The following is a 26733-nucleotide window of genomic DNA, read 5'->3' as shown; positions in this document are numbered from 1 at the left end:
GCATTATACATTCCAATTGTGTTGTTATTTTGTATTGCGTCGATGTGCCTTATATTTTTCATTCGGCATGCCCAATGCACGGCCGCTCGAAGCGTACGCGCGTTAACATATCAACTCTTCAAATTACTATAAAATTTTTCATTCATAATCGATATCAAAATATAAACTTTGTAGTATTCCACCACATGCAGCCGTTACATGTATACACATACACACGTAGCGAGAGATATAGAGGGAGATGGGAACGCGCGCGTGGTTCGATATGGCCACATGGACGTGCACGAAAGCACACATTGATGATGAATATATGTGGCGCATGGAGTGAGAGTGAGAGCAATGAGTTGTTTTCAAGCGCATATCACGCTGCATACCACGCGTGCCATACATCCACTGTTACTATCTTATATTGTGTATGCGATATAGTCATTTCCACATCGATTCGGTGGGCCACCACAACACACTAGCTCATCAACCGCATGGAATCGCGAAACAAGGCAGACACACAGAGACAGAGACGGAGCTAAACGACATACATGTATACACGGAATCCATTGTACCGCATTACGCGCGCAATGCATTTATTTTGTAAACATTTCGTTTGGCCGAGCGAAATGCGTCGTCAAAACACACCAGCACAGGCAAACACGTACACACGTGTGCTGCTATGGTGTTGCCTCGATTCTGCTGCTGCTGTTGCTTTTGCTGCGTTCACGTTCGTTGCATGTTTACTACGAAAACCCCGAAAGGCAGAGTAAATAAAACACGAGGCTACCATGCTTCTTCTACGGCAATGTGGACTGCGTCGAAAACATACAATGCACTTTTTTTTCTCGTACGTTCTGGATACGCTCAAATAGATTTACTACTATATATGCATCCCATGCGGTGTGTACGGTATACCAGCAGCACGATGGGAAAGTTCACGATGCATCAAAGTAACATTCGTTGTATTTCAATTCTCTTTCTCGTTCTATTTCAATTTCCGATTGAGACGATGTAAACAACACATACATACACACACACACACACACACACACACGTAGAGGCAATAATAATTTAGAAAACAACGTGCTCTGTAACGATGACGGTGCATTCAACTACACCTTTTTTACGTTTGTTTTGATTACTTCATTCTATTGCATTTCTAATTAACTGGATTCCAAAGATGCTTCAACTAAATTCCAAACCAGAATTTATTTGCACATTTTTATTTTTTCCTATTCTGAATTTTAACATTGACGACTCGATTTAACATCTTGATTGTGGATCTTTTGAATGGGCTTTTGTTTTCTCAACTTATTTGAATTGAAGCATAAAATTCCATTTCACATGATGAGCACGTCGGTTTGTTCATTCAAATCACAAATGAAATTCAAAATTGCACTCATTCCAATAGTCTTTTGTGTTTGAATGATATTGTTGTGTTCTAGCGTCTGACATAGCGACATCTACGTGTCAACAATTGAACTAAACGCTCGCCTCGTGGAGCAGGCTTATAGTTTTTGAATCATCATTTGATTTTGTTTCGCTGCCTTAGACCTTGTCGCACACTGAAAGTTTTTTTTCTTCGAATTTAGAGAAATTTCATTGTTTTCACCATAGACTCAGATTTGATTCGTAGTTCACATATACAATCAGAATGTTATAACATTCAGACATTTTTGTTAAGAAAATCATGATTATAATTAAGATAAAACTCGACAGAAAATATGCACTCAAGCATAGTTGGCGTCGACATTAAGAACGGTTGGTCTAACGCTCGGTATGTACAAGTACATTGTAAGGCAGAACGATACTACTACATGAGCGCGACGCTTCATCACACACAGTTCGTTATAGTACAAAAGGCAAATAATACACATGTACGACGCTCATTCGACACCTCGTCATACCGTTCTTCCCCAAATACAGCGTTGTGTCGTTGCAATTTATCGCAGATGCTTCTTATCAAGTCAATTGTTAATTAGTAAGCAATATTCTAATCGAACTCGGCTTGCTTCATTTTTATCAGCTTACTTATTCGCAATAAAGCCACAATCACATGGAGACACATGAAGATGATATGAATATTCAATGAACAATTATATTCATAGTGAATGGGGATAATAAATATCAACAAGCAAACGCATGACGCCTTTAGTCGCACTCAAAGAGTGAAGAAGTGAAGATCGTCAGTCGAAAATTCGCAGTATTCACACTCATCAAGTCATCAATTTATTCAACGAGTTAATTTCATTCATGAAATTAATAGAAAAATGTCTAAGTTTCAAGTTTGAACAATCGAATCGAGTGTATTTATTTCAAAATTGGTGAATGAACAAACGCGAAAGACGAATTTGCTTGGAATTCTCGACATACACAATCATTCATTCAACGTTTTTTTTTACTAGCCAATTTATCAAGTTTTGCTATTATTTACATTTGTTAATGTTTTCAGTCTGTTCGCTTTATTTGTCAATCGCGTATGACATAACGGGAATAACTAGAGATTAAGAGGTTAGGTTTTTTTTAGTGTACGATTATTTCAGAAGAAGTACTTTAACCTACGTTTTTTTTAATGATTTTAACAGAATTACGATTATCAAAATCGCGTCATCTCTGAGTAATTAAGTGATTGAATTGATTTGTTTTCCGTATTTCTTAAAGTCGTGACCTATTGTGATACGTATAATATGAGTAGTATGTTACACGTTAAAGCTTGCTCGTTCTCGATAATTCTGTATGTCATCGCATTATCAGTGGATTTGGCATGGACAGGGCCAATAGAACAAAATCCAGCATTGGATTTTATAATACTGCACAACAATGATATGCACTCTCGCTTCGAGCAGACGGATAGATCGTCCGGAAAATGTTCAGCAGAAGATGCTGCAGCAAAGAAATGTTACGGTGGTTTTGCACGTGTATCGCATGTAGTTAAAAAGTATCGGGAAGAAGCCAAAAATGGTGGGCCTGCTGTTTTATATTTGAATGCCGGTGATACTTACGTAGGGACGCCGTGGTTTTCTGTATTTAAACACAAAGTTTGTGCGGATTTTATGAACATTCTGCGGCCAGATGCAATGGTATGTATCAACACTTTCGCTTTAAATCCAAGCCAAAATTCATTGCGATCGAGATGTGGACGGTTGGCGTGATTAATAACTCTTATCCATTTAGGATTTTTTTTCGGATGATTAACAAAACAGTGTGACAGCTTGTGTCAATGAATTTTGGCTTATGACAGTGCAAAACCTAAAAGTCAGTAGATAAATTTAAAGCAGCCGCAAAAGTATTGCGAATTTGCATGAAAATTTACGAGTCATCATTTCTGTGTTATTTTGCAGTGACTCGTGTTTAGATTTCTATGAGATACAGGAAATATGCGAGGCTTTTCTGACTCACGACGACAAATAATCCCCTCGAATAAAATCAGGGCTTAATAATTGCACTGAGTGGACCATGTGAGTAGCGCAATGCGTCACGATGGCGTGTGCGTGTACCACGAACAGTTCACAAATATTCAAATAAAAATGAGTTTTCCACTGTTCGTTAAATGTGCGCTCAAATACTCACAGCAGACACGCAGAATAGAACAAAAAAACATGTTCGTGCCTATATTTCGGCTATGTTGAACCTACTACTACTTCTTCTTCTTCTTATTTTTCCGGCCGAACGAAGATCCGGAGAAAGCAAAGGAGAAGCAAAGGAGAAGCAAAGGAAAAGTAAGTGAGCGGTGTCCGCACACAACTCAGTTTGTTTGAGGAAAGCATCGCACACGAGCGCTGTGGCTCTCATTGAAATGAGTTGTATTGTGAACTGAATGTGCGATTCTTAAGCCCTCTATAAAATTAAAGTGACTCCACTATTAATAATTAGTGAATTATAATGGCCATTGAATCATTGCAAAAAATAATCTACCCGAGATCAAACTTGATGTTCTTTTCATTTTTAAAAATATTTTCCATTGTTCAAATTCTCTACATCATTTGTTTTAATTCTTAATTGAATTTTTCTTTTCGCAGAGTCTCGGCAATCATGAGCTTGATAAAGGTGTAGATAGTTTGGTTCCTTTTTTGAAGGCAGTCCAATTTCCAGTACTTACCGCGAATATAGATAACGCGCCTAACCATCCATTATGGCAAACCGGTTCCCTCAAGAAATCCATTGTTTTAGACGTAAAAGGCTTCAAGATCGGTGTTATTGGTTATCTTACACCCGAAACAAAGGAGTTGACAATGAAAAGTGATGTGGAATTCGTTCCGGAAATAACTGCTATCAAGTGAATATTCAACTGAAAAAAGTAAATTTTTTGCGCCGACTTTAATTTTTTTGTTTACAGCAAAGAAGCCGGTTTACTAAAAGAAAAAGGTGTCAAGATAATCATAGCTTTGGGTCATTCTGGTTATGTTGTTGATCAGGAAATAGCCAAAAGTTGTCCTTTGGTCGATGTTGTTGTGGGCGGGCATTCGCATTCCTTTTTATACTCTGGTCAACAGCCAGATACAGAAGTGAGTGAAGGTCCTTATCCAACGATTGTCACACAAAGTAGCGGAAAAGAAGTTCCAGTCGTTCAGGCGTATGGTAATTATTATTATAATAAAGAGCTACACAAGCTGATGGATATGAGAAGAAAGATTATGTTAAAGTTTTTTTGGTATTTGGATGATAAACACTTTTGTTCAGGCAAACAACAAAAGCCATATGTTCGGGCTTGGGATAGCTCTTAAGACTTTTTTCAATGACTTTACCTCAATTGATACTTGACCTGAACATTTCCTTGTGTATGACTTTACGAACACTTTTTTATCTGAATAATGTACACGGTACGTTGATTTGCTTTTTCTTTATTTATTCGCATAGCATTTACTAAATACATTGGTGCACTGAGATTGAATGTGAGTTCATATGGTGAAGTTGCCAAACGTCCTAATGCTAATTTTCCAAGTTTCATTTCAGTTTGACGCGGATGGAAACCTTCTTCATTGGAGCGGTCAACCAATTTTACTTGATGACAGCATTCCACGCGATCCAGAAGTTGCCGCACTAGAGGATGTTTACCGTCCTCAAGTAAACGAAATCACCGAAAAAGTGATTGGCATCACAAAAGTGCGTCTAGATGGTTCCAAATGCCGTACGAACGAATGCAACATTGGCAATTTCATTTCAGATGCATTTGTCAATACAAGGATAAGACAGTACAATGGTACTGATTTAACAGACGCTCCCATTGCCATAATGGCCAGTGGAGATATTCGTGCATCGGGAAAAATCGGGAAAATAACACGATTCGATTTGGAAACAATTATTCCGTTTGAAAATCAATTGATCGCGGTTAATATTACGGGACGTGTACTACAACAAGTGCTTGAACACTCTGTGCGAAGATACATTGAATATGGTCCTCCGGGCGAGTTTTTGCAATTATCCGGGATGCATGTCGTTTATAATATTTCGAATCCATCGGGAAATCGTGTCGTATCAGCGAACGTTCTATGCTCAACTTGTTTAGTTCCATTATATGAGAATCTCGATCCGAATCGTCAATACGGCATTATTATATCATCATTTTTATACGATGGAGGTGACGGATTTACTATGTTTAAAGTAAGTTCGTTTCGAATGAAAAAAAATCAAGAATTCTTGAGTTCATGGCGTTTTCTTGATGCTTCAAATTCATCCCATTGAGAAATTAAAGCTTCGGATTAATTTATCTAAATTGAAGAATAAATTTCAATCAACTAGCATTCAATTAATATCCTTTTATTTAACAGGATCTCAAAGCAACTTACTTGAATACAACGGTTCAGGATGCTGTGCAGAAATACATTCAAAACTCTCCTGTTATTTATCCATCCATTGAGGGGCGCATCAAAGTTTATAAAAATTAATTTTTGTTTAATTTAAATTCTACTTAAATCTACTTAATTACCACAGTGCCCTACCGTTAGTGTTTGTTTAATAGAAAATCTGGAGAAATTACTACATGAACTACTGTATCAGAAAATCTCGATTGAATTTGTAAATTAAATATAAGTTACTTACAAATGCCAGCTTTGTTTGTGTACATTCCCGTGTACAATTTCAAACTATTATTTTACCTTCCTCCCAAATGTGATTATATGGAATTTTTTGTGTGTTTTTTGAAGAAAAAAATTATTTTGTTGTGTTCAACTGGTTTTTGTTAGAAAAAAATTGGCATTCAGACAAAATAAAGACTATGTTTATTGATTGCAAAAAAGAGTGTAAATGTAGGTCGATTTCGTATTGATTGGTCACATACATACCTGGATGGAGCAACTTTGCTGCCTGATGCTTTTAATATAAAAATGTTTTTTTCTTCTCATTTGGTATTAGGCAAATTATATACTTTGACAAATAACGTCAACTGCTCTATTCATTTAAAAACTGGAAACAAAAAATATAAAGTGACAAAGACAACCCAAACACAAAAACTATCTTTTATTCAAAACAATAATTTTATTCATCAAAAACATTCAAACTCCAGGCATATTACTCTATTGAATAAATAAGTTTTTGGTCTCATTCTTCATTATCAAAATAGACCGAAAATACTAACAAGTGTACAATTCCATGTGTCAACAATGGAATACTTTCAAACGTTGCGTTTAAAAGTTGAACGCATATTTATCACGTGAACAAATATCACGAGATGGCAAGCGGAAGATTCCTTTATTTACTATTTTAACAGTCGAACCATTTACTTGTTGAACAAAAGACTTATGGCTGCTAAAGTGGCGAGTGTTATAAGAAATATCGAAAACACGCTAGATTTACTAGTACCACTGCAGAAATATTCATCACAATTAACTTCGGTGTATTTCTTGTATCGCTCTTTTACAGCGCTCCAATCGCATAAACCGGCATCGCACCATTCAAAGTCGATTGGTTCTTCGTTAATAAAAAATTTCACTTTTTCACTCTCAATATCATTTGGGCAGTCATATTTAACGGCGGCAAAATTTGATGCAAATGGTGCAATTTTGCTAAGGCGCCATTTCCGATCGGAAAGGCGATGATAGCTATCCGCTCGAAGTGGTTCGGAATCATTGAATACTCCCAGTGATGTCAACAGGAGCAACAAACTAGATGAGTGTGTTACATATGCGACGGCCTTTGGCTGATCGTCATTCCCAAGATGAGCGAGCAAATCGTTGACAAGTGCACACAAAAATCGGGAATTTGCTTCACGTCCATGGCCACTTTCATAGTATTTACGAAGATCTTCGGGATATTCAAGATCGTAGAATTGTGATGGAGTGAATGCTGCACACCATGGACTGGAATCACTTAAATTCCATGCCTGCTCATATACACACATATCGTACATACTTAACACTTGTCTCATTTTCAATGGACATTCAAATCCAAGACGTTTCGAAACATCCATGACCAATTGCGATATTGTTTTTGATTTCAAATATTTTCTATATTCAGAATCCTTTCCCGTAATTTCCTCTTCATCGGTTGGACAAAACTTGTACGGCTACGAAGAGGAGAAACCGTTTATTAGACCATAAATTGATAAATTAATTCAATTGGCAAACACTTGAGGGTCAAATTGTTGTTCATACTTTCAGAAGTTTGATATTTTCTTGGTGTGGCGGCACGTGGATGTACTCGTGTGCATCAAGACCGAATAAACCTAAATGAAAGTAATACAAATTGTTGCATTGCCTTAGAAATGAAATAATAAAAGGAGAATAACCTTCAACAAATGCTCTATAGCTAGCCTCTGTACGATGCACGTCTGTATAGCGGAATGAAAACTTTTCCTCGTCGTATGTGTCTTCGAAAATGTTCGGAAACAGCTGCTTATATCGCTTTGCAATGGTTTTAATGTCATTCCATCCTATAATGGAAACAATTTTAATTGAATGGGTAAACAAAATTTGAGCTATAATTGCGGTAATCCATTGGTATTACGGTTAAATGTTAGTTTTCTTTAATTACCTTGCTCCGTGAGAAATTCATCGTATTTCTCCGTTATATTTCTAAGAGAAAAGAGAAACGTAGTAGTTACGTAGTCAATGCCACAAAGATTTGGATTTGCATTATCATTTAAATTTTAGATTCGTGTAAGCACACATTATACACACCGATCCCAGTTCCATTCTTTTAATAATTTTAAATCTGGTCTACACATTTCACTGAACGCTAGCGTTGAATTATTTTTTTCATGATTCGCAAGAATTTCATCTCTTAACTTTTCCAACTGTCTCAAGTGCTTCATTTCTTTGGCTAAAAAAAAACGAGATTTCATTCACTCTAATTGCTTTGAATAATGATAATCAAATGAATGTTAGAAACCTTTTGGCAAACGAGCTCCATGTCGAATATATAACCAAATTTTAACTGGACTACAATCTGAAAACAAGAACCAATTTTAATTTGCGCATATCAAACGGTTTAATTCGTACATTTCCATTTCTGTATCTGTTGGATACATGAAAAAATTCGCATGTTATAAGGTTTTGAACTTTCATCGAAAGAGATGGTGAATACAAGTTGTATATATCCATCTCTCTTCCTCCTCGAAATCGAAGTCAAAAACTATATAACGGACGTCTTGCTAACTCCCTGTGTTGAGATGTTATCTGTTGTTTTGTTTCAGTGGAAAATTACTTACTTGGTATTATGAAGTGTTTACCCACGTATTGGCGCTTCGATACAAAATAAGATGTTTTCGATGAAAAATAGTCTGTTTGTGGTCGTATGTGATCCAAACTATAACAGTATTCGTGACAGTATCCATCTACACTGTGACCATTCACAAAAACTACTGTGGTCAATGTAAAAACTAAACAGCCAGCGATGAATGGCTGGAAAATATACATCTTTTGTCTTTGGTCTATTGTTTGTTATGATCTCGAGAAACGACTGACGTGTTTTTCGTCTTTTCTCTAATGGCATGAGGCAGTGGTTTCAACAAGAACTCAATTAATATTTACCTTGCTTATCGCAGAGACAATATTCAAATTGAGCCAGATTGATAACAAAAAAACACTCATCCATCTAGGCAACATTTGATCGTTAATTCAATAATAAAAAATTTCAAACTAAATTTCGTTCGCAATTCCATAGTAAGCTACTACCACATTGGGAAATGATTTCCCTCCAGAAAGTCCGCTCTTTTTTGAATAAATCGTCAGATTTATTCCCACTATGGAAAAAATTACGCTTCAATGAATATCTTCCTGTTTTGCATAATTAAATCATTGTAAAAGTCTGTGTCAAAAAACTTTAATCAGGTGGAATTCCAATTGGATACCGTCCATTTAAAAAACCTATTTAGGTCAATGCCAAAGCCAAGCAGCGAGCGATGAATGGCGCAAAAGGATGTCTCTTGTACTTCTTCCCTGGTAAATAGTAAAATCTCTCAATATCGCTTCTTTGTATAATAATGAAAACCGACTGATGTGTTAATCGTTCGTGTCTAAAACCGTATGACGCAGTGATTTCAGGAAGAGCCCAATAAATATTTACCTTACTTATCTCAGAGACAATATGAAAATTGAGCGAGATTGATAACAAAACAATCTCACTCATCTGCAATGTAGAACGATTTGCTTGAACTTCCGAACATTTATTCACGAATAATATTTTACAAACTACAATATATATGTAATACACGTTTATACGTTGATAACAATAATTAAGTTTGTGTATCGGCGAGTCTTAAAGAGTAGGTTGAATGAAACGAAGAATTGCGAAACTTTCATGGAATTTAAAAGATTGCGTTAAAAGATGTTGCAACTAAAGTGACAAGAGCAGTGACAAACAGGAAAATGTATGATGATGGTACATTGGCTGCAGACTCCGTTGTAGTTCCACTTCCAGCTGCAGCTCCAGTTGGAGTTTTCGATTTGGTGCAGTAGTATTCGTCACAGTCAACTTCCGAATAAATTTTATAGCGATCTTTGACTACGTTCCAGTCGCACATTCCCCCATCACAACCCTCTAACTCGAGTGGCTCTTCGTTAATGAAGAATTTGACCTTTCGTTTTTCAACTTCGTTCGGGCAGTAATATTTAACGGCAGCAAAGTTCGATGCAAGTCGTGCAATTTTGCTCAGGCGCCACTTTCTATCGGCCAAGCGATGATAATTGTCAGCAAGAAGTGGTTCCGAATCCTTGAATGCTCCCAATGAAGACAAAAGGAGGAGATAACTTGATGAGTGTGACAAGAATACGACAGCCTTTGGTTGCTCATTGTTTCCTAGATGTCCAAGCATATCGTTCATAAGTTCACACAGAAAACGAGCGTTTGCTTCACGTCCATGTCCACTCTCATAATATTTACGAAGGTCCTCAGGATATTCAAGATCGTAAATTTGTGATGGAGTAAATGCCGTACACCATGGGCTCGACTCACTCATATTGAATGATTGGTCATAAATGCACATATCGTACATATCCATCACTTGTCTCAGTTCCAGGGGTTTTTTGAAACCAAGTCGCTGAGACACATCAGATACCAATTGTTTCATGATCTCTGATTTCAAATATTTTCCATATTCCGAATTTTCACCAGCAGTTTCCTCTTTGTCGGTTGGACAGAATTTGTACGGCTGAGAATGGAAGAAAAAAGATGAAAAAACGATTTGAAAAAATAGACCGAAATGGAATTCAGCGTGTATACCATCATCATTTTCTTATTTTCTTCCATCGGTGGTGTTAGAATGTAATCGGATGCATTTTCTCCAAAAAGACCTGAATGAACATTTAAAATTGAATTTCATTCTGTTCCGCTTTGTGGATGATTGAAGTGAATTTACCTTCTGTGAATGCTTTGAATGAAGCTTCAGTACGGTGAACGTCTGTATAACGGAATATGAACTTGCTTTCGTCGTAATTGTCTTGGAAAATATTCGGGAAATGTTTGCGATATCGATGTGCAAGTATTTTTGCCTCATTCCATCCTAAGATTCAATTTAAATTAATCTAATTGAGCTCAATAACAAATTTTTGAAACATGAAAATGCGTTTCCAAACGTGTTTTCTACGCGTTAGAACAACTTAAAATCATCTAATTGTCATACCTTGGACAGTGAGATATTCATTATATTCGCTGGTAATATTGCTGTTGAAATATTTAAAAAAAAATCGGTTCATTCACTTGCCAGTCTTTGCACAAATGTCAAATTCAACATCATAAAGTTGAATGAGAAAATCTGATAAGAGTATGATAAGCGTAAATTACATACCTATCCCAGCGCCATGTTTTCAGCAGATCTATATCATTTTTACACATGGCACCAATGACTGGTTGTGAGTTACGCTCTTCATAATTTGCAATAATTTCGTCTCTCAACTCTTCCAGTTGACTCAAACGTTTCATTTCTCTGGCTACAAATTGAAAAAAGAATGACTTTCACTTAATTTCTTTTCTCTTGATATTACTCAACTGTTGACATTACTTTTTGGTAGTCTGGAACCGTGTCTTATATAAAGCCAAATTTTGATCGGAGTACAGTCTGAAAGAAAATTATGCAGTCGCCATCAGTAAGTCTGTATTCATTTGGTCAGTTCAACTCATTTTTTTTACCAAAAGTTTAAAAAATCGAACATTTTGTATGTACAATCACGATGAACGTTCGAATATGTGTTAATTTTTACTTTAGATTAACAATAAAAATAGAAAAAACATTGTCTTGCATTTGGTCGAACTTACTTGGTACATGAAAGTCTTTGCCTAAATCTGCATGTTTTCCAATGAAATAGGAAGTTTTCGAAGAGAAAAATTCTTCCTGTGGTCGAACATTGTCGAATTCATAGCAATATTTCTCACAGCACGTTTGTGATTTTTGACAATTCACCGACACTTGGATCAATGTCAAAAATATAAAACTAATGAGAACGGGCTCAACGCGGATATTCATGTTGGAAAATTTTCCGTTGATCTAGATGGTTAATTGAATGCAAACAATTTTAAATTAGTTCGATGGAATACTGTATGTAGTTATCAAATTAATTAAAGCACATGGGTTTTCTTCTTATTCTAATAGAAAATTTTGTTGTAAATCCCAACCATTTCCGAAATACTTGTCTCATTTTCAGGCGATAAATTTGCATTACATAAATTGTCATATAGACACTTGATTTAAAAATAATAACGATTTATGTTTGTTAGCTTTTAAGTTTAAATCATTTAAGATAATTTACATTTTGGAATTTCTAAGGATGCACCATGATTAATTTTACATAAAATCAAGTATCCATATGGCAATTGTTATAATACAACATCATTTATGTTCATCGTCTGAAGATGAGACAAGTGTCTCGAAAACCTTTGCGATTTCAAATGAATTTTGTATTAGAATCAGAAGAAAACTCACGAGTTCCCAATAATTTAATTTGATTTACTTTTCCACTAGAATGGTGTAGAACATGATAATTACACTTACGGGATAAAATTTAACTAGTTCATTTTGCGTGCTTTTCGCATTTAAATAGGACCATTTTTTCGAAGATTTTTCGAATTAATCACCAACTGCATATTCGGCTTATCTCAAAGATATACAGAAGCCAAAAGGGTTTGATAAGAAAACAATACTCGATTGTGTACGGGAAAGCAGATAAAACGCGTACGATTTTGAGATTTATATTATTTCTGGGGAAAATTTTATCTTAATTTTTGTTTTTGCATTATGAGACAGATTTATTGGCTGATAGCATATCATTAACAAACATTCATCGAATAGTTGACACTCATTTTGCAAAATATGTTTTCTTTCTCTTATGGGGATTTTCCTTTCTTCATGTCCCTTCGGAATTTTATTGAAAACGACAAATTTATTACAAAGCATAAGCCACTTTGAAATATTCTTGAATGACCACACTCATACGAGGTCAATTCGAACGCATCTAATTCATGATCATACGTTATGCCCCACACGTATTATTAGACGTGGTTCGTATTCAACGCGTTTTTTTTGCACACTGAAATCGTTTTTTATTCAGATTTACACTGTTCTGAATTATTTTTATCCATCTATAATATAGATTCTATATTTATAAACACATTTGAAAACAATCTATTTTTGTGGATTTCAAATTGGCCATTTCGCATTTAAATAACCGAAATTCATCGATGCTCTACGTCAGTTTCGATGTGAATACGAAAGGAGATACAACTTTAGCAAGTTCAAGAATTCTTTTTGAAAGTCTATTGATAGCACATTCATTTTTTCTTCCAAAGGCCTTTATTTCAGTAATTGCTTTGTGATTTGGGAATTTTTTCAAGAGATAATCTTCAAACATTGGATATTTCTTCATAAAACAGTTTTTTTTCATCATGTTTTGTACAAAGTTCGACGAAAATGCCAAATTATGGAGTGGTCGTGATGTTCCACAGCTATACGACCCAAATACTTCGATTGCTCAAGTGCTGTTGAGAACAATGAAAACAAATGGGTCGCGGATCGCACAAGTATAAATGGATTAGTGTAGTTTGTGTACAATGTGAATGAAACTGTTTGCTTATCTTAGATAAGTGCTGATTCGGGAAGATCGTTCACGTACGATGAGCTTCGTTAAAAAACCATTCGAGCCGCACAAAATCTTCAGTAGCGTGGTTATGGATCAAAACAAGTGTTTGCATTTCTGGCAAAGAATTCCGATTATTTGACGTCACTGATGTTTGCTTCATTTCGCCTGGGCGCCATGGCAGATATGTGGAATGCTTCGCATGGAAAGGCGGACATCATTCGCATGCTTCAAATGACACGACCAAATCTCTTTTTCTGCGATATTGAATTGTATGATGTGCTTGACGAGTGTCTCAAAGAAGCAAATCATCAAGCAACCATTTTCACATTAAATAGCGTGAAAGGTGACTCAGAACCAGTGGAAAATTTGTTTGAAGAAACAGGAACGGAAGAAAATTTGTTGTGAGTTGATTTTGTCATCCTTTCCAAAATTTTCAACTGAATAAGAATTACGCCATATTCTAGAACGGTTGGAGTTGACGCAGACAAAGATGCTGCTATCAAAATGGCCTCATCGGGGACAATAAGTCCATCAAAAGGAGTTCTTTTGTCTCATGCCAACTTAATTTCAAGCATTATCACATTTGGTGCAACAGAACCTAACGACATTTTGCTCAGCATGAATTCAATTGATTGGATAAGCAGTTTGCTCATAATGGGCAACGTACATCGGTGCTACGTGCTTTGAAGAGCGGCCTAATGACTAAAACGACTTATCAAGCATTAGACTCCAATTGATTGGTGATAATAGAGTTCCATTCGGCGCATTGAATGAATACAATTCTTATTTGCCGAATGGAATGGCTGTAGTTGGATATAGTTTGTCAGAAATGGGAGTGGTATCGCTAGATTGGCCGAAAAGTGGCAAAGACACTATTGGCCAGCTGGCTGGTAGCTACTGCATAAATGGCAAACGATGTGGCATTGATACGGATGGCGAAATTTGTATTGAAGGCCCCAACAAATTTAAGGTGAAGGCTTTTTCTCAACTGGAGACATTGGCCACGTAGACAAAGATGGGAATATTTGTATCGTTGGTAGAGAAAAGAATTTACTGTACTAAAAGAAGTACTGCAGTCGTAAATTTTCATCGTTTGAAGTTGAAGCTTTCTTGATTTATTCACACGCAATAAAAACTGCGTGTGTAACCGGCATACCTGATGATTTAGCAGTGGACTTACCAGCCGCTCTTATTGTGCGTTCAGCTAAATGGCAGATATGAGAAGAGGAGATTTATAAATTGGTTGCAGGTAATTTTTATTTTGTTTATTTCTAAAGATTAATCATGATTCAAGATTTATGAAATTTGTGATTTCGATTAAATTACTTGGAATCAATAGCTTATAAGTAATTTATTCACTGAAGTAATCATTGTAATTCCAATTGAAACAATCATTATATTGAATGTTCAACGATTCCATTTTCATCCACAGATCGTTTCCCAGATAATTCTAAACTACGTGGGGGTGTCTATTTTGTAGATGAAATTCCTCGAACGACAAGGGGCAAAAAAATACGTAGTAAAGCACAGGAATTAGCTATTCAATTGTTCAATTCCACGAATTCTGTCATGTGCGATGGAATTAGCAACGGTAGTTACCACTCAGTCGCATCTGATAAGATATCCTTCGTGAAAATAATGTGAATTTCGTTTTTATCGGAAGTTGTTGTAAAAAGCTGTTTTTGATTTATCAAAATAAATAACATTTATGCGTTTGTTTGCAGAGCTCATGGAAACAAAGCCATTCAATCTTCATTTAGTGACTCACTTATGCAGAGAAATAGAAGAAAGTGCTTGAAAAATTACCCTTTATCGTAAATCTCTTTATAATCTCATGTTCAGCACAAGCTTAGAAACAGCTACGAATGTTTACGTAATTTGCAACGCGCCTCCGTCTGAAATGACTAAAAATTGGAATATTGCAGAAAAAAGAAACATATATGTCAGTAAAATAGCAGCGCACTTGTGCTTCACTTTTGTGTTCAATGTTCAATCTATTTGTTTTTCATTGTGTAATAAAATAAGTCAAGTGCTCAAAATGTTATTCCAAACAAATCACCTGCTAACTGAAAAGTAAAAATTGAATGTAAAGAAGCACCCTCTGTTGTCAGCGATCACAAACTAAAGCTACGCCTGTGGAGTTGCCAACGAAAATATTCCAGACGCTTCACTCAATTCTTCAAATCGTTTATTCAATGAATTAAAATGAAATAAAAACGATTGGAAAAATACTCTTCGCAGGCTAATAAGCGTGTCAATCTGTTATCGGAATAGTGTAAACCAAGGAAATAAATAAAACCGCATGGCGTAGAATAAAAGTTGTATTGTTTTTGTATTTATTTATAATAATTAGTTAAAGAGTTGTTGTTTCAAAATGAAATTGGAAATAAACGGAGTGAAAATTTCAAATTGCAATATTCATCATCGAAATTTCATAAAATTTTACAAAAAAGGAAAATCATGAATTAAAACATAATTAAACTTATTAATATTATAGTTACAATCATGACTAATCTAGCGTTTTAAAAGTAAATAATAATGAACAATTCAATTTATTTTCATCTTCAATGTTTTTCTTCTTTTTTTTCGTCTTCTTCTTCAAAAAAAATCTACCGCAGGCAAATTTGTTGCATCGCATATTCATTTTATACATGACCGAATATTTTGAATACAAACAAAAAACTGACATTTCTTTGAACTTTCATTGTTTAGTAGAAATCCAATGTTGCGACAAAATGACTTAAAAACATGTTTAAAAATGGGCTATATTTGCTATTGGCAATTTTTAAATCTAGGCCAGATTTTGCATTGAATTTTCTTCGAATTTCTTAAGTTGCCGTATTTTTCTTATTTTGTTTGGATTCAATGCAAATAGTAAGTTTGGCTTAGAAATCTTTATCCCATCCGGATTCATCATCTGGTGGTGGTCCATCTGGATCTGGAGGATAGTCATCGAAATTCGTTGTATCTATGGCACTGTTCACAGTTGGCATAATCGGAGGTGTCAAAGTACGATTCACTAATCCTTCCCAGTAGAAACCATCGAACCACCTGACCAATGGAGAACAATGAAAAGAAGTTTTTTTTAGTAAGAATTTTCTTCGATTTTCCTTTTGAACAGAAAGTCAAAAGGGGACAATTTTGTATCGAATATTTAAAAAGAACAAAATGCTTACTTATGCTTTCGAATTTCACCGATTCCGCCACGTTGATAGCCCAAACGTTCGGTAGGATTGTCTCGGCACAGTTTCTTAATTAAAGCGGTTGCATTACGTGTGATATTACGTGGGAATTCAATGGCATCGATTCCTTTCAAAATTATATTGTATGTTCGCATTGGGTCGGCTCCAGTAAATGGTGGCGTACCTTTAGAATGAAAAAAAAATGTGTCAGAAAATCAGTGTCAATGTTTATCTACAGTGTTTTCCGATAGTTACCTGTAAGCAATTCGAACATCAAAACACCTAACGACCAATAGTCAGCACTGATGTCGTGTCCTCGATTCAAGATAATTTCTGGAGCCACGTATTCAGGTGTGCCGCAGAATGTCCATGTCTTTCGACTGGTTTGAAGCTTCTTAGCGAATCCAAAGTCGACTAACTTCACATAACCATTAATATCGAGCAAAAGATTCTCCGGTTTTAAGTCACTGCAACGGAAATGAGAAGAATTTATTTTATCTTCGCTTCATACGTCTAAATTTGATGTTTGATCCGATTTTGCAGTCAATTTTCCCAGTTGCACAGTTTCAAATTGTAGAATCGAATAAAACCGAAACTCACCGATAAATGATATTTCTCGAATGTAAATAGTCAAATGCTTCAACAACGCAGGCCGTATAGAAACGTGTGGTCGAATCATCGAAATGGCCTTTATCACGCAAAATGGTCCAAAGTTCGCCACCAAGGCAACTTTCCATCAACATGTACAAATATTTGCGATCCTTGAACGTTTTGAATAATTTGACGATGAAGCTGCAGTTGGCCTCGTACATGATATCCTTTTCGGACATAATGTGCTGCTGTTGGCGTGTCTCAACGATTTGTGCCTTCTTCATTTGTTTCAGTGCGAACGAGCGTGAATTGTCCGAATGAAGTTGTACCAATTCAACGCGACCGAATCCACCAACGCCAAGCGTTGAAAGTACACGCAAATCGGACAACTGAACATCACGGAACTCTTCGTTGATTCTACAAAAAGTGAGACAAAAATTAGTACGTAATCGATAAATGGAAAAAAAATCGGATAAAGAACAATCCTTAATCTATTATACCCACCAATACTTCTCAAAATGAACGCATGAAAAGTATTCGATTATATAAAATTGCCATATTAGGTAAATGGTTAATGCAAACAAAGAACTAAACCTACCTTTTGCGTTCCAATGAGCTCTCATCATTGTATTTGTTGCGAATTTCATCTAGATTCGAAATCAGTTGCTTGAATGTTTCGCGATCGATGACCAAACATGTTACACCATCCTCACAATCGCAAATGATATTTGCCGTACGCAGATCATCACTGTAGACATTTGAAATGAATAAAATTGATTAAATCGTGAATTTGAATTTGATTTCAATTGAATAAATATGAAATTTTAATGAATTATGAATGCCATTCGCCGAATTTGGACGAAAAAAAATTGAACATTTATTCATTTGGGAATGGAAAAAATGAAAACAGTATCAATTTGCTTACCCTTGCAATGCCTTTTCGCCGAAGAAGTCACCTTTGCCCAAAATCCGAATGAATTTCTCTTCCTGCGAGTTGGGCTGACGGATCGTAACGCGAACCGTGCCTTTCGAAATGATGAAGAATGTATCTCCACGAGCACCTTGCCGAACCTATACCAGGAAAGAAGCAAAATTAAACGGTGTTTATTCAATCAAAAAGCATCTCGTAAAAAAACGAGATCAACAATTGCGTAAAGAAAAAACACTTTAACTTACAATGTAATCGCCTTGATTGTAATGCGTTTCTTCTAAGACGTCGGAAATCTTGATGAGAGTTTCTTCTGGGAAACTCTTGAAAATCGGTACGCTGCAAGAAAAACACAGAAATGGATGGTTAAAACTTGCACAAATCACCTCTCGTTATATCGCTAAATTATGTAAATCGAATTCAATTTCATTTCCTGTGACTGAACACAGTTTTACCGGCAAATTTCGATATATCAGAATCCAATATACATAGAATTGTGCAAAGAAAGCAAAATGAGAAAACTAAGAGCAACAAAAAAACTTGTGAATTAAATTGTGCGAAACGAATTCTCCAAATGGATGGCATTTTGTAGAAACAGTGTGCCAAAAGCTTTCCGCTTCACCAACGCAGCACAGAAAAAACACACAGCAATGATATTGCAAGAGTTGTGCCTGTTTTGCGGTGCTAAAATATTCAATTGTTTACTTTGAAAGATGAATACATATTTTCTAACTTTTCCAACCTTTTGCAATATTAATTGATTTACCACATTTGATTCACACTATTCATTGGGTGTTTGTTGTTTATTTGTGGTGTGCGCAGCATGGAACTCTTCATTTCGAATAGTTGGCATGTTTTTATCACAGTTTATCTTGTTGCAATCGCTCGTTTTTTTTCTGTCTCTACCTTTCGGAACCGCACAATTAAATGGCAAGCATATTTAGCAGGTAATTAGCTGACTGTCAATGTTTACTCTCGACTCTTTCGAATGTTTTTTTTTGCCCATCGCGACCAACTGCGCGACATAGATACGGTTATCTATATGTAGCGGTTGGCTTTTTTATATTGACTTCTTTTCCCGAACGGTGTGTGTGTGTTTTTTTCCTCATGTGCATAAGTTCGATGCAATTAAAAAGGGGTCAACGAAATAAGCGGAGAGAGAAAGAGAGAGAGAGAGAAGAAATAAGTTGTGAAAAAAGAGAAAGTTTCCTGTGTTGGGTGCGTTTGTGTTCTCTTTATTTCGCCCATCGATGTAAAACACGATCGAAACGACGACGGCGACAGAAAATAAAACACACACGCCAAATACAACTCGACCAATCGAGAGCGCGACAGGGGAAGAGGAAGAGGAAGAGAGAGAGAGAGCGAGAGAGATTGAGAAAAGACGAATCGCCGAGAGAAAAATGTTTGGTCATTTTTCTCTTCCTTTCTTCTTATTATTAGCATGGAGCTTGCGGGCCAACAATAGCAAATGCTACACGCTGAAGACGATGTAGACTTCGGCTGTCCAAAAGCGCAATGGTGTTTCTTTCAATACGCCTCGTAATAAGTCATGTGTATAAAATCGACAAAGCAATTGATTTTTCTTATTGAGCCCATGCAAATCCAATTTGCTTGTTGTTGCCCGAAGAAATCGACATGTGCCGTTTATTACTGATCGTAAAGCCATAGCTATTACTATCTTTTTTACAGCCGTATCTATTCAGATCTCAATGCACAAATATGTACTCATCAATCGAGTCTATAATGCTTTGTATGCCCATATAGGAAATAGATCACTGGAAATGGCTGTAAATGAAGTGTGAATCAATTATTTATTATTATCGAATTTTATGGCGTCGATTCTTTTCTAGAACAGCCGAAGCGAATTTGTTAATTAAGTGAGAAATAAAAATGTTCAAAATCATAAAAAAAACTGTTACTTTGCGCAATTCCGACGATTCAACGAATGAACAATGCATTTATGAGAAATTGGAAAGAAAAAACGTTCGGCAATACAACAACAATTATTGCTACAAAAACCAAATCATTTGAACAATGCATGTTTTTTGTGGTTTTGAAACGCAAGACGAAAAAAAGACGTTGGAGAAAAATGAAAGAAATTATCCTGTTTTCCATATGTTGCATGAGAATGTGAATGCGAACGAAACTTTCAATTTCATTGTTTGCAATTTTAACCATCGTATTCGAATGCAATTCGACTCAGTCGACTCATTCTTTTCGGTGTTGTTCGAAGTAATGTTTATGTGTGGCGTGTGCACGAAGTGATGATTTAATTGACAGTTTTTCAATTTCACTTTCATTCCATGCCGATTTTCGTTCGATGTGACAACCGTTAATTGAGCATTGTCACGGAAGGCACATTTTACGAATCAACCAATGGTCATCATTCATGATTGATCAATTTATGAATCGTTGTAAATGAAGATTAGCTCGTAAATTATGCATAATCGTAAACGAAGATCAGTCACAAAGTGAAAAGACATCAATTTTCTCCGAATTTTTCTTTTCGGAAACAGAACCGTAATTTTCTCGTAAAAACTTAAAACCTACATCCGCACTTACCTTCGCAAAAATTCGGTGTATTCGGCCTGTCGAATGAGACCGGTACGCATCATAATTGTTTGGAAGCATTGTCGTTCTATTGCCCATAATTTACAATCGGTGTTTGCCGTTATGGTTGCGGTCCGTTGGCAATTGTAGAGAATGGCCAATTCGCCGAGTACCTTTGCACCGGACAATGTTGATAGATATTTACCTTCACGTGACACCTCGACTCGACCCTCTGTAAAAAGAAAATTCCACAGAAAAAAAAATACAAATCAGTTACAAGATAAACGATAAATGTGGCTGCGAAAATAAATGTGTATCACAAGAACAATGGACGGTGGGTTTTTTTTTGCCGTGTGATTTGATCTTGGTAGCGTTAACCTAAATGTTTCTACATCAGCAGTTCCGTTAAATGTATTGTTATAACCATCATATTGTTCGAGGTTACAAAAACACATATATATATATTTTATGAATATTTTGGCTGGTTTTCCGCTCGATCATACCCGAAGCCCAAATGGTAAAGCATAGATTTTTTTCCAGTTTGGATTCGAGTTTAAAAGGTGGCAGCCGTAGCAGAAGCAAACCAACCTCGGACATATCTAGATTAAACGAAGATGCCAATTAACACACATAAGAGTGTGGTTTTTCGTACATTTTTCATTCCATTACCCGATTTCAATGGCAGATAAAACCGATTCGGTTTTTTTCTGCTTTTCATGCAATGCAAAGCGAAGCAGCTCACCGTTACGATTGAATGCATCGCATTTCGACAGTCAACATCGCTTACATTCCGCATATCATCATTTACACCGTTGTTGCTTCTTTGGCTGCTCTTTTTTTTCCATCGCACAGTTCTTGCTTAACGCAATAAAGACATGCCTTTTACTCCAACAATGTTGTTCGCATTGTTTTGTTTTTTGTTTTTTTCTCGCTTTTTTTTTCATTTCCCTTCACACACATTTACGAAAGCGTGTGCGCACGTTTGGACGAAAAAAAAATGTATTCGAATTCTGAGCCATGTTCTTTGACCAATATATTATGTACTTTTTATTGTTGTTGTGAGAAAACAAATGCACGCTACTTTTGGCCACAGCCTTTCGCTGTGTAAATAATTACACGGGTGTTGTTTTAGATGATTAACCGATTTGGAAACCGAAAATTGAAAATGCCAAAATTAACAATAAATGAATGATTGTAAAATGAAACAAAGAAAAGAGCTACAAATACATGCATGGGTTTTTTTTTGTCTGAGACGTTGAATTAAAGATAGTTTCGCTTTTGGATACATAAACTGTATGTTTGGACAGTTCCGTTTTGCTCGGGTGAAATTAAGACATATCTCCGCTTAGTGTTACCGTTCGATTGCAATGTGATTGATTTCACGTGTTAGTTCGCTTTTTGTGTACACTGTAAGCAATCGCCTTGGCAATTGCCGACATGAAGATGAATTCGAACCGAGAAACAATATTAATTGAAAAGAGACGAACAAATGTCTGTTTGAGCGTGTGTACACAACCGCACACGGCAATTGCAATCTATCCGTCGGCCGATCGAATTCGGCGAGAAAGAAAGCGGTGAAAACGTTTGTCGCGTGACATCCGAATAGAAAGAGAGAGAGAGAGCGAGCGGGCTTTTGCGTGATTGCAACAATATTATAAAAGATCGTTTGATCAAAGGCGCTCGCTCATATTACAGCGCTGCAATTATAAAAATGCAAACATTTCTGCGCATTGTTTCTGCTCCCTTTTTTGTTGCTTCATTCATTTCATCGTTATGCTATCGAAGAACTTCGACAAAAACAAACACCCATTCCATGGAAATGGTTATTAATCTCGATGGAAAATAAATAGATGTGTGCCGGAGCCTGAATGTGTTTGTTTTTGGAAAAGCCTTTGTGTCGATTTCACATTCAGCAGAAATGAGATTGAAAATGCTTGTTGCCACAACTTTTGTGATCGTATCACAACACCATCGCAAACAAACAAACGCACACACACACAGCAGTTGTGTGATACGATGTTCCATATTTTATTTAACCGGATAATTTGCGCGCCATTCTCGTCACATTCTCTTAATCTACAAATGTCCGACTGTAGAAATGGATAAAAGAAAGAAAAACAAATCAAAGTCAACTACAATAAAATCGAGCGTGGCTCTACTCTCAATTAATAACACCGAGTTTGATAAGCTTTCTATCGTGTTATGGCCAATCATCGACGCCATTTGATTTGATTTTGATGCCGCCGTTCACCATCGTCGTCTCAACACCAACCAACAACGACGACGACGACAATGTGTCGTTCGCAATGAAAATGCAACGCAAAGTACGTGACGATGTGTGATAAACTAGTTACAATTAGTCAACACCGAGACATGAATGGTGAAACAAACACATTTGTCAATAAAAACAAGTCATCGCGTACGTATCTAAACACACAACTGGTTGATGCGACAAATCCAATTAACGGAGACTTCGACAAAAACAAAAACAAAAAAACAAATGAAAAAGAATAATGGAAACAGTCGACGCACAAAGAGGAAACAAATGAATGCTTTCAAATGCCATTCGCATTTTAAAAATAAACAATTCCATTGCGTTTTTCCTATATATAGACGAATGGAATGTTGCGTTTGATCGTTTATGGAATGATATCGAGAGTTCAACCATTTTGACCAACATTGAACGACCAGCTTCGGTCGAAACGGTTGTTCCAAGCTGAACAGCGAAAAAAAAACAAAACGATCAGATTGCTTTTGGCAAGGTTTTTAGATTGATGTTTTTGTGTACCCACGGCATACGCACACGCATACGCATGAAAGAAAAAAAAACCATGTGATCCAATTCATGGCCTAATATTTGCAATTTTCAATTACTCGTCTTCACTTTGAGCGTCGTGTTATTGAGTCATAAGCATGACTACGTCATTTATTTTCCAACGAAATAATTTACGGTTCATTTTTGGGCAAGACTTAAATGAATTGGCTTGAGACGACGCGGTCGCGCGCGCACATACACACGACAAAAAAATTAGGCGAAACATAAGTACGACAACAATGTCATTCACGGACAAAATCATTTCAAAAACACACGGCTTGCATGTGAAAACCGTTTATTTTTTGTGTGTTTTTTCTCTGTTGTTATTGCTCTTGTTCACGTGTAGCACATATACATAAATTTGAAGCGTTTAGCCATTGCTCTTTTTCCCATCACTTCACTCAGAGAAGTGTGGACTAAATACACTCATGCAAAAGTGAGTGATTGCCTCAAAATTTAGATTTGAACATGAATGAAATAAAAAACATTTTATTTTTTCGTTAATCGTCGAATAAAAATGCCTTCGGTTTAACATATAGTGTTAATTTCATGGAATCGGTAAATCTTTGGATGAGTTTTTTTAACGATTCAACTTAATTCGGTTGTTCAAGAACGAATAAATAAATGCGTTTGGTTTTTTTTTTAACATGAAACCACGGATTCCGAGTTGTTGTAACGATTGATTGATACATTTTTTTTCGAATCTTTTTGACTTGAAAATAAATTCATTAAGAAATCATGGTGAACAATCGAAGGCCGTTCATACACATTAGTTCAACGGCCACTTGATGGAATGACAAGTAAATTTGTTGGCTTGCGTTGAACTAGACCGCTTTGAATACCGTTTGGATTGTTGGAAACAGATAAAGAGCCATGAAGAAGGAGGGGGAGATCTATCTAGGATCTAGAGAGAGAGAGAGACAAAGAAACAGAGAGAAAATATGGTGCTTTTTTTTCAAATGCACTCACATTTTAAGAGTTGTTTGACAAGCAATGCTTGTAAAGCACACCAATGCCATTCGTCCAATTTTCAGGTTAAAAATTCGAAATGCTTTACTGACATTCGGTCTCGCCTGCTTAGATTCGCAGGCCATCAGAATTAAGCCGATCAGACTTTTTTTTCTTCATATATACGTTCGTCGCCTTTTCCATATCTTGAACGCAAACCAAAATAAATGTGTGTCTATTTTAGGTGTACTGATTGTTTGCTGGGTGCTGAAAGAATCGCAGCGCAACAGCAACAGCAACAACAAAATAACCGCATATTAATCGAAGTCACATGACGACTACTTGAAATCAACACAGCCATTCGGCATGTACGTATGCCTGAATTTTGAATTGCGATATTGTTCACAGATCGATGAATAGCATAACAATGGATCTTCACTTATTATGGTAATGCGGCAAAACGAAACTGATCTGAAGAAGAGAAGCACTTCACAAGTTACACAGCATTTCATATATGCCCCAACTGAATTTCAACTGGCCTCTCTGCATATGTGTGTGTGTTTATCTTTTTCTCTCTGTTTCAGCAAGGAAATCGTAAATTGTCGCGGTTTTTTCTCTTTTCCACATAATTCACATTGCAAAATACTTTCTGGCAGCCATATTTTGCGTCCAACTTCTTTTTTTTTTCATCGTCTTTTTCTTCATTTTTCTTGCTGCTTTCGGTTGCTTAAGCAATCGAAATGCAAACAGAGAATTCATTGCATGCAGGGCGTATATGTAATTGGGCGATGGTATTTTTGGTATCAAACCACGAATGTTGTCATAATAAAAATAAAAATGAAACAGAAATAAACAGCATCGAAAAACCGCTATTGGGAATTTCAAATGTGAAATATGATCGTGCATGCCTGTTAACATTGAGCCACGATGTTGAGTAAAAGAGTTTTCAATCGAAAAGTGTCACAAAATTCGCTCCAGCGTTACCAATTCAATTGAATCGCACACATACACACACGTGTAACTGTTAATTTGCTGGAAATAAATGACTTTGGACGGGTGAATTTGTTACTATTTTTAATACTCGAAGATTATATTCTCCGACCACAAAAGTGCCAAAATAAAGAAAACCACACACAAGCAATCGAGTCAATGCTCAATGAAACCTACTCGGTTCGTATTCATGTAGTCGAACAAAAACCAAGAAAAAACTACTATGATTGCATTCACTTGACACTGTCAAACGCGAGTAAAGTGTTTTTCATTTGTTTCAAACAAATAAACCGTATTCTTTTTGCTGGGTTTTTTAGACAGCGTAGATATTTACACCTTTTATTGGTATTACATAAAATTCGGACCGTTCAAATGAACGGTGCTCTTTGTTGTTTACCGCACGATACATATGCAAAAGACAAATATGTTATTAATTATGCGCTTTTTTCCGCTTGGCATTTTCGTACGAGCGAGACAAATATTTAAATACATATGAAAAGAAACAATTACGCGAAGATTACGTACGTTTGGTTTCCGGGCGTTTTTTCTGCTTCTTTTGAAAGTAAGGTGAAGAAAATACATCACTTATATTTATATTAAGCATGCTTTTTTTTGTTACAAAAACGAAAACACTTTCCGCGATGTTTAATTTCAGTTTCTCTTATGAATTTTCTCCGCTTGTATTGATCATGATTACAAGCGGCAGCTGGTCATATATCTGCAACAATTTCGAAATTTTGAGGCTGAAATAGGTGATGGAAATTCTTGGAATGAGTCTATTATTACGTTTGCAAGTAACATGAACGCGAAGAAATGTGAGAATATCGATCGTCATTGCAATTACGAAAAACATTCATTTTCACACGCATTAAACGATGATAAATGTTTTCGATATGACGACCGATTTAAATGATAAATTGACGCATGACGCATGTACAATTGCATGAATTCGTGTGTACAATTGTTGTTTGCAGATATTTTTTTGTTGTCTATTACGTACGTGTGAGTTCCGTATAAATTCTCATGACATATTGATTCAACCAAATAATTCCGTATTCACTCGTAAATAGCAGTCGTCGTGCTATGGTTTGTCGCGTTTTTGGGTTAAGGATGCAATCGATGTAATATTTATTTATTTTGAACGAACGTTTTGTGGTGAAATGTTTAAGTGTGCCATACCGGTATGATAACTAAAATCTTGATAACGGGAATGCATGCGCAACATGCAAAAACGAC

The 26733-nt window shown here is 36.1% G+C and overlaps 4 protein-coding genes and 1 pseudogene across 12 annotated transcripts in view; 2 read left to right on the top strand and 3 right to left on the bottom strand.

Moving 5' to 3' along the window:
* LOC129565236 (protein 5NUC-like) overlaps positions 1–6220 on the top strand; it is a 16385-nt gene extending 10165 nt beyond the window's left edge. The window contains exons 2-8 of one of the 2 annotated variants that reach the window (XM_055439887.1): positions 175–2496; positions 2571–3065; positions 4005–4261; positions 4322–4563; positions 4843–4877; positions 4939–5586; positions 5754–6220. In XM_055439887.1, coding sequence (XP_055295862.1) covers positions 2673–3065; positions 4005–4261; positions 4322–4563; positions 4843–4877; positions 4939–5586; positions 5754–5870 — 1692 coding nt within the window. In that variant the 5' untranslated portion in view covers positions 175–2496; positions 2571–2672 and the 3' untranslated portion in view covers positions 5871–6220. Of the gene's footprint in view, positions 1–174; positions 3066–4004; positions 4262–4321; positions 4564–4842; positions 4878–4938; positions 5587–5753 lie in introns of those variants that run through there. The other variant, XM_055439888.1, reaches the window with a different exon arrangement.
* Positions 6221–6435: 215 nt separating this feature from the next.
* LOC129565237 (multiple inositol polyphosphate phosphatase 1-like) lies at positions 6436–9352 on the bottom strand. Its single transcript, XM_055439889.1, has 7 exons — positions 8630–9352; positions 8311–8367; positions 8100–8241; positions 7954–7994; positions 7709–7852; positions 7575–7645; positions 6436–7486 (listed from the first exon to the last, which is right to left on the bottom strand). Exons 1-7 carry the CDS (start codon positions 8835–8837, stop codon positions 6701–6703), a joined length of 1449 nt encoding a protein of 482 aa, XP_055295864.1. The 5' UTR covers positions 8838–9352; the 3' UTR covers positions 6436–6700.
* Positions 9353–9575: 223 nt separating this feature from the next.
* On the bottom strand, positions 9576–12446 carry LOC129565233 (multiple inositol polyphosphate phosphatase 1-like). The gene is made up of 8 exons (XM_055439838.1): positions 12407–12446; positions 11674–11902; positions 11420–11476; positions 11207–11348; positions 11042–11082; positions 10778–10921; positions 10642–10712; positions 9576–10570 (listed from the first exon to the last, which is right to left on the bottom strand). The coding sequence occupies exons 2-8, from the start codon at positions 11879–11881 to the stop codon at positions 9728–9730; spliced, it is 1506 nt and encodes a 501-aa protein (XP_055295813.1). The 5' UTR covers positions 11882–11902; positions 12407–12446; the 3' UTR covers positions 9576–9727.
* Positions 12447–13301: 855 nt separating this feature from the next.
* Positions 13302–15327, top strand: LOC129564972 (uncharacterized; annotated as a pseudogene).
* A 471-nt stretch (positions 15328–15798) lies between these two features.
* The window catches only part of LOC129565231 (cGMP-dependent protein kinase, isozyme 2 forms cD4/T1/T3A/T3B), a 45730-nt gene continuing 34795 nt past the window's right edge, over positions 15799–26733 (bottom strand). For all 8 annotated transcript variants that reach the window (XM_055439830.1, XM_055439831.1, XM_055439832.1 and 5 more), the window contains 8 exons: positions 20757–20976; positions 18440–18530; positions 18189–18334; positions 17862–18011; positions 17273–17680; positions 16928–17139; positions 16667–16856; positions 15799–16541 (listed from right to left, as the gene is read on the bottom strand). In XM_055439830.1, the coding sequence (XP_055295805.1) occupies positions 16376–16541; positions 16667–16856; positions 16928–17139; positions 17273–17680; positions 17862–18011; positions 18189–18334; positions 18440–18530; positions 20757–20976 (1583 nt within the window). In that variant the 3' untranslated portion in view covers positions 15799–16375. The remainder of the gene's footprint in view (positions 16542–16666; positions 16857–16927; positions 17140–17272; positions 17681–17861; positions 18012–18188; positions 18335–18439; positions 18531–20756; positions 20977–26733) is intronic.

This window comes from Sitodiplosis mosellana, unplaced genomic scaffold (assembly GCF_009176505.1).
Source record: "Sitodiplosis mosellana isolate CC-2019 unplaced genomic scaffold, AAFC_SMos_1.0 Smas_scaffold_2, whole genome shotgun sequence".
Lineage (NCBI taxonomy): Eukaryota > Metazoa > Arthropoda > Insecta > Diptera > Cecidomyiidae > Sitodiplosis > Sitodiplosis mosellana.
Note: the sequence above shows the minus strand (reverse complement) of the source record. Positions and strands in the feature narration are given on the sequence as shown.